The sequence below is a fragment of the Tasmannia lanceolata genome, unplaced genomic scaffold (genome assembly GCF_043159265.1).
Source record: "Tasmannia lanceolata isolate RefF3 unplaced genomic scaffold, GAP_Taslan_0.1 ptg000003l, whole genome shotgun sequence".
Taxonomy (NCBI): domain Eukaryota; kingdom Viridiplantae; phylum Streptophyta; class Magnoliopsida; order Canellales; family Winteraceae; genus Tasmannia; species Tasmannia lanceolata.
The window spans coordinates 45,969,509-45,982,314 of record NW_027518680.1 but is presented as its reverse complement, the minus strand read 5'-3'; the positions used below and the strand labels follow the sequence as shown (position 1 = coordinate 45,982,314).

Here is a 12,806-nt window from a genome sequence, read left to right as displayed (position 1 = left end):
AAACATCTGCTCAAGTGGGAAAAGGTATGCATGTCTAAAAAGAATGGGGGGCTTGGGATTGGAGGAATCAATCTTCAGAATTTATCACTGTTGGGGAAGTGACTGGAGATTTGGGGCTGAAAAATTGGCTTTGTGGCACACCATCATAGGTGGAAAATACAGAAGGGCATGGGGAGACTGGATGTGCAGAGACCCACTTAGGGGGAAGGGATCCTCCTGGAAGTCAATTGCATCCGCGAGGCCGTTCTTTGTAAATTACATCAAATTCAGGGCGGGGCAGGGAGATAATATGAGATTTTGGAAGGACCTATGGTTGGGGGAGAGATGTCTATGTGATTCACACCCTAATCTTTTCATATTAGCAGTTAATCCCGAATCCACGGCGGCAGATAATCTGGTGAGAGAAGGCCACGGGAACATTGTCCGGGACATCAGAATTCGTAGAAATCTAAAGGAAGGTGAGATTAACTCCCTTGCTACATTACTCCAGACTTTAGCATAGGTATATCTGTCTGAGTAGGTGGCTGACCGATGCATATGGACATCGGAACCCGAGGGGGAATTCTCTGTGAAATCTTTCTTTCAGGAGATTAACAGTAGCAATGGAAGGCCCTCAAACCGGTCTCGCATATGGAGAGCATCGATCCCCCATCGAATTACGGCTTTTGCTTGGACGGTTTCACATGAATGCATCAATACCTGCGATCATCTGAAGAGGAGATCTTTGCACATGGCAAGCTGGTGTGTACTCTGTGAAGCTGAGGAAGAAACGCTCGACCATCTATTCATCCATTGCCCGTACTCTTACGCAATATGGATAAATATTTTCAGATTTTTCAGGATATCTTGGGTAGTGCAGAGGAGCATCTCTAAGGTGATCACGAATTGGGGGGGGGGGGAGCATTCCATGAAAAGCTCGGCCAATCATTGTGAAACTTCATTCCGTACGCAATCATATGGAACCTTTGGGTGAACGAAATAATAGTGTTTCAAGGAAATGATTGACACCGGAATCATATAGCTCTTCAGATCAAATTGGATATAATATCATGGACGGAATCGATGGGGGCTATACCATATTCGACGGGGGCGATATTAAAAAAATTCAGTGCGGTCATATCGGAAAGAAAATGAAGGGACTCCATCTCTCCTCAATGGTGTCCACCACCTGAGGGATACCTAAAATCGAATTTTGACGGCAGTTCTCTTGGCAACCCGGGGAAAGGTGGTTTCGGGGGCGTGGTACGTGACTCCAGTGGGCGTATAATCATGTCCTACTCGGGTCCTGCTGGGGAATGTGATGCTAATCAGGCGGAGGCCAAAAGGACTGTTGTTTGGTCTAAAATGGTATGTGGCAAATAACATCAGACCTTTGATTGTCGAAGGAGACTCATTGAATGTTATAGCATGGGCATCAAACAGATGCAGCGGACCCTGGAAGATGTACCAAATTCTGGAAGAAATCCGTGACCTTGTGGGTATCTTGCACCCACAGATTTCACACCAAAGAAGATCGGCAAAAGCAACGACGGATGGTCATGCAAAGGAGGGTGCTAATTTATCGCACGCGATTGTAAATTGCAATGAGAATATAGTGGAACTGTAATTTCTCCCATTAATACGGGTCTTGGGTGAGTCTATTGTACCTAGGTTGACCTGTAAGGGCTTATATTTTGGACTGCTGGTCCCCGTTGTACATTTTCTTCTGTGCAATGAAATCCTTAATTTTAAAAAAGAAAAGAAAAGAAACAACCATAGTGATTGCACTCTACCAGAGCCTGGCTTATATATACTCCTATATATAGGCCTCATGTATTAGGGATTTTAACTTTTGATGAATAAAGATTTATTGGCTTCTCCCCTCTAATTCTTCTCTTCTCCTACTTCTAGTTCTCCTTCCTCTATTCCTCTTCTCTTCTCCTATTCTTCTTCTACTTCTCCCTAAATTCTTCTCTTCCTCTTCTCTTCTCCTATTCGTATTCTACTTCTCCCTAAGTTCTTCTCTTGTACTTCTAATCTTCTCTTCTTCTTTCTCCTCTTTCTTCTATTTCCCTTCCCGGTTCTACATCACTTGGTCTTTTCTGAATCTCTTCTCTTCTTCGTTTGCCTCCTGTCGTTCTTTTATTTTTCCCTTCACCACTTTTAACTTTTGGGCCGATATGAAACCCTTTCATCCTTCAAACATGTCTTCTTGCCACCATTTCTTGATGTTGTCATCAAAGCATGTTATATCCCACAATGCTGGATCAAATTTAAATGGTCTCGGCTCGCTATCAAAATCCTTTAATTCTAGTAATATAGGACAATGATCAGATGTAGGACTTGGGAATGCTCTTTGGAAAATGCTATGATTCGTGGACACGGCAGTTTTTGACTTTTGGCCCATGTCGACACGAACACGTCTCTAGACACGTGTCGACACGGGCTTCAACACGTATGCTGGCTTCCTGCTGTGTTTTCTATTATGTAAAAAAAATAAAAGTATCCTATGTTGTTACACCCAAAAAGAAACCTGCCAGACTTTCCTTGCTCCTGCATGCTGTTCTGACAACTTTGTATTGTCTTGTCTTGCATGGACTGTTCTTTGACAGACTTTGACAGACTTTGCATGACAGACAGCTGTTCTTTGACAGACTATTCAGTTTTTATTTACTACAGTTGCTGCAAGTGTCAAGTGCAATGGAGCACGGATACGGGTACGGGGTGTGGGTACGACACAATACAGGTACGTGGATACGTGATTTTTTTAAACAATAGGATACAGGAACGTTGGGGGTACGTTGAATATAATATATTTTTATATTTTATTACATATTTATAAAAATAAAAAAAATAAATATTTTGTTAAAGAATTCAAACAATTTAATTGGAGAACAATCAAATAACAATAACATCACCAAAATCTAATATTACTTCACCAAAATCTAATATTACTTCTAAGTTGTTAGGTTTTTAATTACGGGATATATATATTATAGATATTTTGATATATTCAACCCCCCCTTTTGTTAATTGGGACAGCCCCTCTATTGTAAATCTGTAATTTTCGATTTAATTTGAACCGGATGCGCACCCGATACGTACACAAACCTGGGTGCGTACCCGGTACGCACCCAAAGAGTACCCAAGAGCACCCGCACCCGATACGCACCCGACACGGGTACGTGGGCCTCTGGAGAGTACCCGTGCTTCTTAGGTCAAGTGTCAACATCAATAATAGTTGTCAACAGCAAGGTTGCTGAAAAAAGCAATTTTCCATGCTATTAAAACACTCTAACACAGGAAAAAAAGGAGAAACTCACAGCAACAGTACTCTTGAAATCAATCGCATTCATAGCTACTAAAAATCTAGGTGAGTAAAATAGGCGTAGTAGGCATATGTTGAGTGATCTATTATCCATGTGACGATTTTTCTAGACTTATTTAATTATTTTACTTGTTTTAAACATAAAGGGGGACTTATTTAATTATTGTACTTGTTTTAAAAATAAAGGGATATATACCTCTTATACATTAAAAAGTGCCTGCTACCAGACCTATCATTTTTGGAAACTGTAATAGCCTTTCACTTGTGTTTAAATAATAAAAGGCCATATCTGTGAGTGAAATCAAACTATCAAAACATGTTAATCCATGTTCATATCTAAGAATCATTCTATAATAGTCTACAATCTTCATATACTTCTTAAGTGTACAAAGGTCCCATTAATTTTGCATGGTCTAGTCATTTAAATAAGTCGGTAGAATGCATCACTAGCATGACAGAAACATGTTGGCATTAGAATATTATGTGATGATATTTAGTAGTTCTATGGATCATTGCCAACATTTCTTATTTATTATGTGTGTATGTATAGCCATGTCCCCCATTTTGGTAGCCGTGTCCTTATTGGTAGCCGTGTCCCCGTTTCTGAATTTTGGGAGGTCGCCGTGTCCGACACTCCGTGTCCGTGTCGACACGCGACACCCGTGTCCGTGTCCACAAAATCATAGGGAAAATGAGTAAATAATTCTCCTTCAAGTCTTTTGAAATCAGTACTCGGTCTAATTTGCCGAGGATAGGATTATCTTGATTGTTGGTCCATTTATATTTGTCCCTCTCCAGTGGGAGGTCCACCATTTCACTGTCCTGAATGAAATTGGATGGTTTCAGCATACTTAATGTAGCACTTCCAGCCCGATTTTTCTCGTGCGAGAATCTCACAATATTAAAATCCCCACTTATATCCAATGCCTATTCAATCCTTCATCGATTTCCTGAATATGAAACATACATTTTCTTTTTTTTTTGAAAATTGACAAAATTTCATTAATATTAAGGTAGCATTCGGGACCAGGAGTCCCATCTTGCTTTACAAAATATTAAAGGATATAGGCATGGGCATTTCCGAGGCCAAATCGAAGATGTAAAAAGTAAGAAAAGTACAATATCCTGAACTATTCCTTACTTCCTTTCAACAGCCTGTTTTCTTTACAACTCCCATAACATTCTTTTTGCACCTACAACTGTACCCCTCTAGAACTGCGGATAAACTAGATTTTCTAACAGAGATCAAACTTGCACTCTAAAGTTCCGAAGCTCTAAATCAAACATGAATCTCCAAAAATGTATAGCGAGGCTAAAGTATCTATACAAGAAAACCTTTCTGGATATAGACAGGAATATAACACTTCTATTAATCATTAGCTATCTTGGTTGGGTGTCAACAGGATTTACCATCAACAAACCTGCCACCGAAAAGTTGAGATTCCCAAATCAATCAACTAAAACCTCCAGGCTAATATTGGTGAAGCTCTTCATCGTTTCGTCCAGTCTGATACTTCCTCAGGAATACTTACAGAGGCTAATCAGAACATAGCAAATCCTCAAAAAGGGAGTGACAGAAATGCCCCGAGTGGCGAAAACTTATCAATGCCCTTCCATACTTAAATTTGTTCCCATGACCTCTTCTACGGGTTCCAAAAAGACTCCTTAAGCTACCAACTATTCAAGACATCAATCATCCTCCCTTTAATCTTAAGCTCATCTCAGAAGAAGTACTGAGCTAACATAGGAGCTAATTGCTTAAACCCCTTTCCTAGCCTTCTTTTCAGCTTCTTTTTCTCTTGCCTCCTTCTCTATCTTATTTCTTGCCGCCATTGCGAGAAACATGTCTTTGGTTGCCCCCAAGTCTTCCTCGTATTCAATACTAAATACATCCCCCATTGTTAACAAGTCATCAAACTCTTCCGAGAACGATCCATGACTCCTTAATTCTTCTGAGCTATCATCAACCCGTGTTGCCTTACATTTAGGGTCTCCACTAGGCCCTTGGGCTCCCCGGCTCGCTTGTCTATTTCACGTCCTAAAATGACCGAGGTAACAGCTGCCTCAAAATTCAGGTTGCCTCGATTATTCTCCAGGTCCCTAATAACAGTCCTTCTTTCCTCCTCTCAAAGGCGTCGCCGGGTGCGTCTGTCCTTTTCTAGAATTTTGCTGAACATGGGGAGTTCAAGGAGAGGTAGATGCAATTCCTTATCACTTGTCGATTCAGAGTTAAGGTCGATGCTGGTGTTACTCCTTAGCTGTTCCCAACGCTTCTTTAGTGGGCTGAGTTAAGCTTCACCAGGGGTGGGTGACTCCTTCCTAGCTAGCTTTTTATTATAGCGAAGATCTTTTAGTAGTTAGATATCTCCAGCCACATACGAAAAATCCTGGGTGGCCGGCGAGTTTCCACCCTGAGTCGCTTCCTTTCCTGGCATATCTGGTGTAGTGGTGATATCGAAATTTCGAAGGAGTTTCTGAGAGTCAACAACCAGTCTCCTCTTGCGATCCTCTTTCCTAAATATACCTTTAAGTTTTTTTGTAAAGACTACTGAGAGACCACCTCGAGTAGCTAACACCCATACTTCTGAATTTCTACGGGGTATATTACCTTTTCATGTACGCAGGTGTTTCTCCTTTGACCCTTTACTTTCATTATTAAATCTGGTTTTTATTTTTAGGGCCTTTTTCTCCTCAATATACAATTGTCAATGATATCTTTACAAAAGGCTTTTCCTTTCTCGCCTCGTGCTGCAGCTATTAATGATTTATAGGCCGATCCAACTCTAGACTGACTCCACCTCCCATTCTCCCAAGCACACCAGCTTTTTTGTCTTCTGACTTTCTAGGTGGGTTGGTGTCAGCGGGACCAGGCAAGGACTTAGATAATTCAAAATTCAAATAAGGGCCCACCAACGGCTCCCTGACGCTATCACAGACCTCAGGATTAGCATCTGTCACCCTTTCTGGTGGATCAACCATCGTCGGCGACTGGGCGTCGGACGCCTGCTCAGGGCCTCACAAGTAGCCAAATTATTCTTTCTGCTTGATTCTCCCATTACGGACAAAGCTAGACTTTTAATACTATCCTCAAAGGTCATCTTAACTCCAACATAGTAAATGCTGGAATCCACTCTTAGGTTAATGGATGAGGGGATAGATTTCCAAAGGGAAGTTATGACCAAGGCTGAGGCGAATGTCCATACAGTGGTCATGATTACCAAAGAGCTGAGTTTGGACCACCTGGCCCAGGTGTTGCCCAAGGGTCTCCACAGTTGACGTTGACCATGCATCAAGACGGATATCATAAAATCTAACCCTAATGGTTCTATCACCCGTGTTATATGCCGGAAACCACGGCTGAAGGGAGGAGAGGTACCCCCACAGTGCATCACCTCCACGCCTGCGAATGGCAGTCGCCTGTGATTCTGACTCAAAACAAACAGAATATCCGTTGAGTTAATGGAGTAAGGCTTTTGCAAATCCAGAAGGCCCCAATGTCTTTTAGCCCGCTCCCATACGTCCTCCCGCAACCAAGATCTAGTTTTCAAACTCCCAATGAGGCAGTTCTTTAAACTCTTCTTTCTTTCCTCCACCAAGGTAATCGAGATCTCAAGGGCCAAGGGGTCAGTAAGTACATCAGCCTAAGAGGGGCCCACTTTAAGCCTCCAGACCATGGCTAGGGCCAATATGGTCTTAGGCTCTGAGCATTTTCTGCAGACGTTACGCGATCCAAAGTTTTTGTATTGACATTTCGATCACATCCAATCGCTACCATTAGAGGGCAATCGACAGTTAAATTCAGTGGCTCTACGGCCAGGGATTCTTCTGGCTCCAAACTCCAACCGTCTCGCTCTGGTGTCCCTGTCCTCGATACTTCCCAAGGACCCAAATGGGATCTGGGAGGAGCCCATTGAGACCTTACCAGGTTGTCACCTTGCCCGTATAAACTTAGAGTCCTCCGACAGCAAATATTAAGGATCCCCAAGGATTCAAAAACTTCCAGAGCATGATACCCTGCTTCAAGGAAATTTTGGAAGTGATCCACTGCATGGTCAAGGTTAAATCCACACGAGCAGGTAAGAGAATCCATCGGAAAGTCCGGGACGGCGGCCACCGGAGGAAGGATTCAACGGCTTCTGAAAACGTCCCTAATAGTCATCGTTTTAGAGTTGCTCCTTCCTTTTGAAACAGACGTATATTCTTTCACTGAAGTCTTGTCTGCAGCAAATCTGGTTTCATTCCAAATGACAATTATCCCGCCTGCTGATCCCTTGACGTTTAGGGCTACCCACTCTCTGTTGCTTCTTCCGCACAAATTAATGATTAGTGTCTCCGTTACTCCTCCCACTTTAGACCCAATGATCACTAATATATTAACCCCTCCCTTTCCCTGAAGTTCCTTGCCTGCCGTTTTCTTTTCATCAGCTCCCACTCCTCTAAACATTCCAAAAGATTATTTTCATTTGTAATTGTATTTGAATTTCCCATTCATTCCTTCCTTTAGGCCAAAGCGGTCAGTCCCCTCGAGCCTTTAGCTCTTGATTTCTTCGTGGTTTTTGCAACAAGCGTCTTCAATTTCCTTTATCATGGCTTTAGTTTGGTCTTCCTTCTCTTTAGAAGAGATACCCAGGTCCTTGTTCATTTGGAGCAATTCTTCTTGCTTAGCTTCCAAAGAGTCTAGATCAGTAACAACTTCTTGTTCTCTCTGAGATGGACTACCACTTGATGAAAGGGAGATGTTCGTATGATTCGATGAGGATTTTTCGTTCTCTTTGGTCTAGGACCTTTTTTAGGGTCCCTCTCAAGTCCTTCTGTAGAGAATCTTCCTCCATAGTTTTTCCCCATTTCATAAGTGTTATCTTTAGACATCCAGGACCCATTTCTCGAAGATTCGGTCTGTGGATCTTCGCTCTCATTCTGTATACCTATCGGCTTTGACAAATTTTTTAACTTGGCTGAAGCTTTGTCAACCATTTGAACTGATAGATTGTGCGAGGTTTGAAGCCGGGTGCACTTTTCCTCGAGAGGACTTTGGTCCAAAGGTTTTGGGGTCCTAGACATACCCGATGCAACGATCTTGTTCGTGGATGATGAAAGTGAGACTTTGCTTGATTTCTTCCACAAATACTCCAGAGCTGCCATCGGCTGTGGAACAAAGGATTATCCCGGATCGACACCGAGGTATTGACGGTGATTCTCAAATATCGTAGAACAGAATGTGATACGATGAGATAGAATGCAATAGAAACAAAGACAGGGCATGGGTTACCTACTCCTAACGGTAAAAAAGCGAGCCCTTTTATTCTTTTCTTAATTAAAGAATGAAGATAATTCTTAATTAAAGAATTTTCCACCTCCGTCCATCGATAATTTTGTCTTCGCGAGGGACAGGGCTTAGTTTTTACCTGAACTCTGGATTTCTTCCTTACCTCTACCCTATTTCTATTTTTAGCTGTCTTTACTGTCTGCTCCCAAAGAAAGTCCAAAATGTCATCGTAGTTTAAACAACGACGAGGTGTAGCTTCCTTAAGGCACACCTTCTTGGCTATTTTTTTTTTTGGCTAATTTCTCTGGGCCCCGTTATGATTGTAATTACTTAGATCAACCCGATACATTTTGTTTTGCTTAACTTTAAGCGCAGGATGAGCTTGGGCATTTGGCACCTCTATCGTGAGATGGTCTATCACACCGGACGTATTCATACCCTTGATTTGATTCTTAGGATTATCCTGGACACATGGCACGAAGTGGTTGGCATGGCTTTCTGTAGCCGCTAACTTTTCTCCCACTATGTGCTTTTACTCGAAGTCGGATGCTACATGGCTGTAACGGCCCATTAATTGACGATTTTCCTTGAAGGAAATTGATTGCGATGGCTTTCCTATAAGGGGGATTTGAAATTTGAATGGATGGTTGCGATGTTCTCCACTTAAGCCCTTTTTTCTATCTGTCCGCCTGTTGATTTTTCCTAGTCTTTTACTGTGAACATGTCATCTTTGACGTTGATTGCATTAGATACATCCAACCGCCCAGATTTAACGTACTGGTTTTTTGCTGGAGGTCGTCTTGAGCCAGAGGAAGAATGGTACGACACCGGCCGCCAGTTACCGCCATGGCTAGCGATTCGAAGCTCCATTTTATTTTTTTCTCGTCACAACAGAGTTGAACGGTTGACAAAGGCTTAGTTGAGTTGAGTACAGCAGAGTTGAACGGTTGACACTGGCTCTCCCACTGGAGGTTTTCTGCTGCTAGAGTAATCTCCTCTCCGAACTCTCCTACCCACCAATCGAATACCATCGATTTTCCACTTTCATTCTGATTGATGATCAGAGAAATGCCCCCAGTCCACAGTAAATACCTGGGCTCTCTGCCATATTTCAGATTCTTATCGCCATCCGACTTCATTTCTACCTTCAGGATGGAACCTAATAATCTCCCCAGAGCTTCGACTGTTGATGAGGCCCAGGCGTGCAATGGGATCCCATAGAACCTGATCCATATTGTCTTGGCACCCATTCTGTAGGTAGGGTTCCAAGGCTCAGCTTTTTCATCTTTTCTCCAAGCATTCTTCCACCCTTCCCAAGGATGTAGTTTGCCTGAGCTTTTGATGATAACCTGAACAGGATTTCTTCCCGGATGAGTTTTTGGGGAGTTGCCAGATCTGGTATATCCCAGAACCATCTGGCCCACTCTTGAATGGTTTCCACCGGCCATTGTTGTTGTTTAACCCTTCCTATCAGGCGAGCCCTTTCTTCCACCTCTTTCCCAGAGACTGTCAGGGCGTGGTAATCTCCTTCCTCAGCCACTTCTACTGAACCTTCTTCCGGCCAACCATCTTTGATTTTTCCTGTTCTGGAAACCGGGGTAATGTGAGCTTCTTTGTTTTCACATTTCTGTTCCGTGCCTTAATTTCAAGCTAGATTAAGTCCATCTGTAACCAATACTGGAAAAACCTAGATTTTGTGCTTATTTGTACAATTGGGCTCATTTAACCACAGATGCATGTGTTAGCACAAACTGTTGGAAATCAAATAATATTTTCAGCGTCATCTTAAACATTTCTATTGTAGTGGGCTCATTAGTACTATGTTTTAAAACTCGGACGTGGACAAAAACTTGGCTAAGGTAAAAAGTAGTCCACTAGTGTAAGTCAATGATTGATGCAGTCAATGTTTTATTAACTTGGGTGCAATTTTTTTTTTTTTTTTTCGATTGACTTGGTAGGGAGAAACTGACTTGGCCAAGAACTCTACCAGGGTAAAACCAAGTCGAATCCTGTGAGTCGATGATTGACTCGGGGAGCTTTTGAACAGAGCGTTGATCTTAAGTTTTTCGTACTCGAGTAACTTTAATGTTTCTACACAAATGTTCTGCTACCTTCCACCTAGCTTTCTTTTTTGGCTCTTATGCTAGAATGTCCATATGCAGAAGGTGGAGAAGCTAAAATCAATATGCCTTCAATACGCAGCAGCAATTCAATGGTTGATACCATCTATTAACATTTCCAATCCTGAAACCACCACTGATAGTTCTTTTGGACTGGAAAAATCAAAACCAAGGAGATCAAGGCATAGATTTCAGGCATTAAAATTGTCAGCGGAAGACACAACAGTCACCGATTCTGTTATGTAAGCTGTTGACTAGAGCCAATGGAAATCATTATGATGAAAAATAAATTTCCAAGCAATTTATACTGAACATGTTTTAATTCTTTATGATGCAGGAAATTTGAGAAGGAATTCAATACTGAACTTCAGAGTCTTAGGCCCATCTTAAGCAACAGTTCTCAAGCTGAGCCATACTTGACACATCTCGCACAATGTATTCTGGGTATTGGAATTGATCAATGAGTCTTAGCAGTCGACACCATTCTCTTAATGCCCTCTGAGCCTCATTTTTTATTATATTTACCTGTTTATGAATATATTTTTTTTGTTAGATAATGGTTTTGATTTTGCTATAGTTCGCTTGACAGTTTACGGATCACATTTTAAGGGATTTAGGACTAACTTGGGTGGATTTAGGAGTAGCTTGCGTGTTCAATCCAATTGGATTTTAGGTGCAATTTGTGTGTAAATTTGCAATCTAAACAAGCCTATAGATCCTACTATAATGGGCTGCGTGATTGCAGGTTTTCATGGGTAAGACTTTATCCCATATTCCAGGATAGGTTTTGAACTGTTGTGTGACAAACAATGGACAACTCGTATCCTGGGAGAGATCTTATCCAGCACAATCTATTTTGCTATCAAACAGTCTCTTTTGTTAAGATATTATATTGTTTAGTATCTTTTAGTGCAGATTGTTATCATATTATCTTTTTACCTTTTATCGATTTTTATCTCCAGATGCTGCTGCCTTAGCCTTTCTCTGGCTGAGGCTGGTCTTCGTCCTCTACAGACCGTCGAACTCCATAGTGAAACTGGCTCTTATTTGCTATATGATGATTAAAGGCGGAAAACAAAACCTACACGATCCTGATTTGCATGTACACATATGGCATCTGTGTCAAGACCCGGGGCAGGAGAGCGGCAGAACCGCCGTATAATATAAATACTGCTCGAAATGAGTCATCGGGGAGTGCTTTAGTAGCGCCTGAACTCTTTGTAATGCAATTTAGCTGATCCTACCTTTGAATGATCTGAACCGTCCATTTGACAGGTCTTGCTTTGGATCTCCCACACCAAAAGAATTGCCAAAACATCAGGCCAATTGCCCATTCTAACATGTAGTATGTACTTTTTCCCATGCAAAATGGATGGTGAAAAACTATATCTAGTTCAACAAAGATTGCATGTTATAGGAAGTTAGAATTGCATGATTGGCATGAGTTTTGGCTATAAGAGATCTAAAGCAGGGCCTTTGAAATGTTGAAACATTTGATAGGTTTGAATGTTGCCTACTTTGGTAGCTACCGGATTTTTGCAAATACAGCAAAATACTGGAACCAACTTGTCTATGTTTGGACGTTTTTATCTTCTTTTCTTCATAAAATGTTCTTTGTTAGGCATGCGAGTCTTCAAACACAATTTGAAGCATTGAATGGGATGTGCTTACAAGAAAGATGTTGCTTCATCAAATCTGTGACGCACTCAAATGATGCACGCTGGTTTTTTCTTTTGCTTCGAGAGATGTTGGGATTTTACACCTTTTTCCCAGCTATGGAATATTTGCAAACATAACAAAATAATTTGAAGGCCTGCCAAAAATTGAGTTCTCTACCAGAAGTGGTTAGCTGCAACGTCTCAAGTAATGGATGGGTAAGGTGGCTGTGGGCTGAGATTGTAACAACCGATTGTGAGCACCAAACCTATTATTGGATTTTTGAATCCAATATGGGCCCGTTTGGATACCTCCCATTTTGTATTTGGATTTGGAATTGAGTTTTGAATACAAATTGAATAGATCCGGCAGCTCATGCAGAGGGAGACAGAGAAGGATGGGGGTACTTCCTAGTGGAGGGGAGAGGTTGAGGAGCAAAGAGGGCGAAGGAAATTGC

At 41.7% G+C, this 12,806-nt stretch overlaps 1 protein-coding gene across 1 annotated transcript in view; it reads left to right on the top strand.

Annotated features, from left to right (window-relative positions):
* The window catches only part of LOC143854963 (gamma-tubulin complex component 2-like), a 55,523-nt gene extending 43,206 nt beyond the window's left edge, over positions 1-12,317 (top strand). Inside the window, exons 20-21 of the mRNA XM_077365116.1 lie at positions 10,736-10,935; positions 11,031-12,317. Of these exons, the coding sequence (XP_077221231.1) occupies positions 10,736-10,935; positions 11,031-11,157 (327 nt within the window). The 3' untranslated portion in view covers positions 11,158-12,317. The remainder of the gene's footprint in view (positions 1-10,735; positions 10,936-11,030) is intronic.
* The last annotated feature ends 489 nt before the right edge of the window (positions 12,318-12,806 follow it).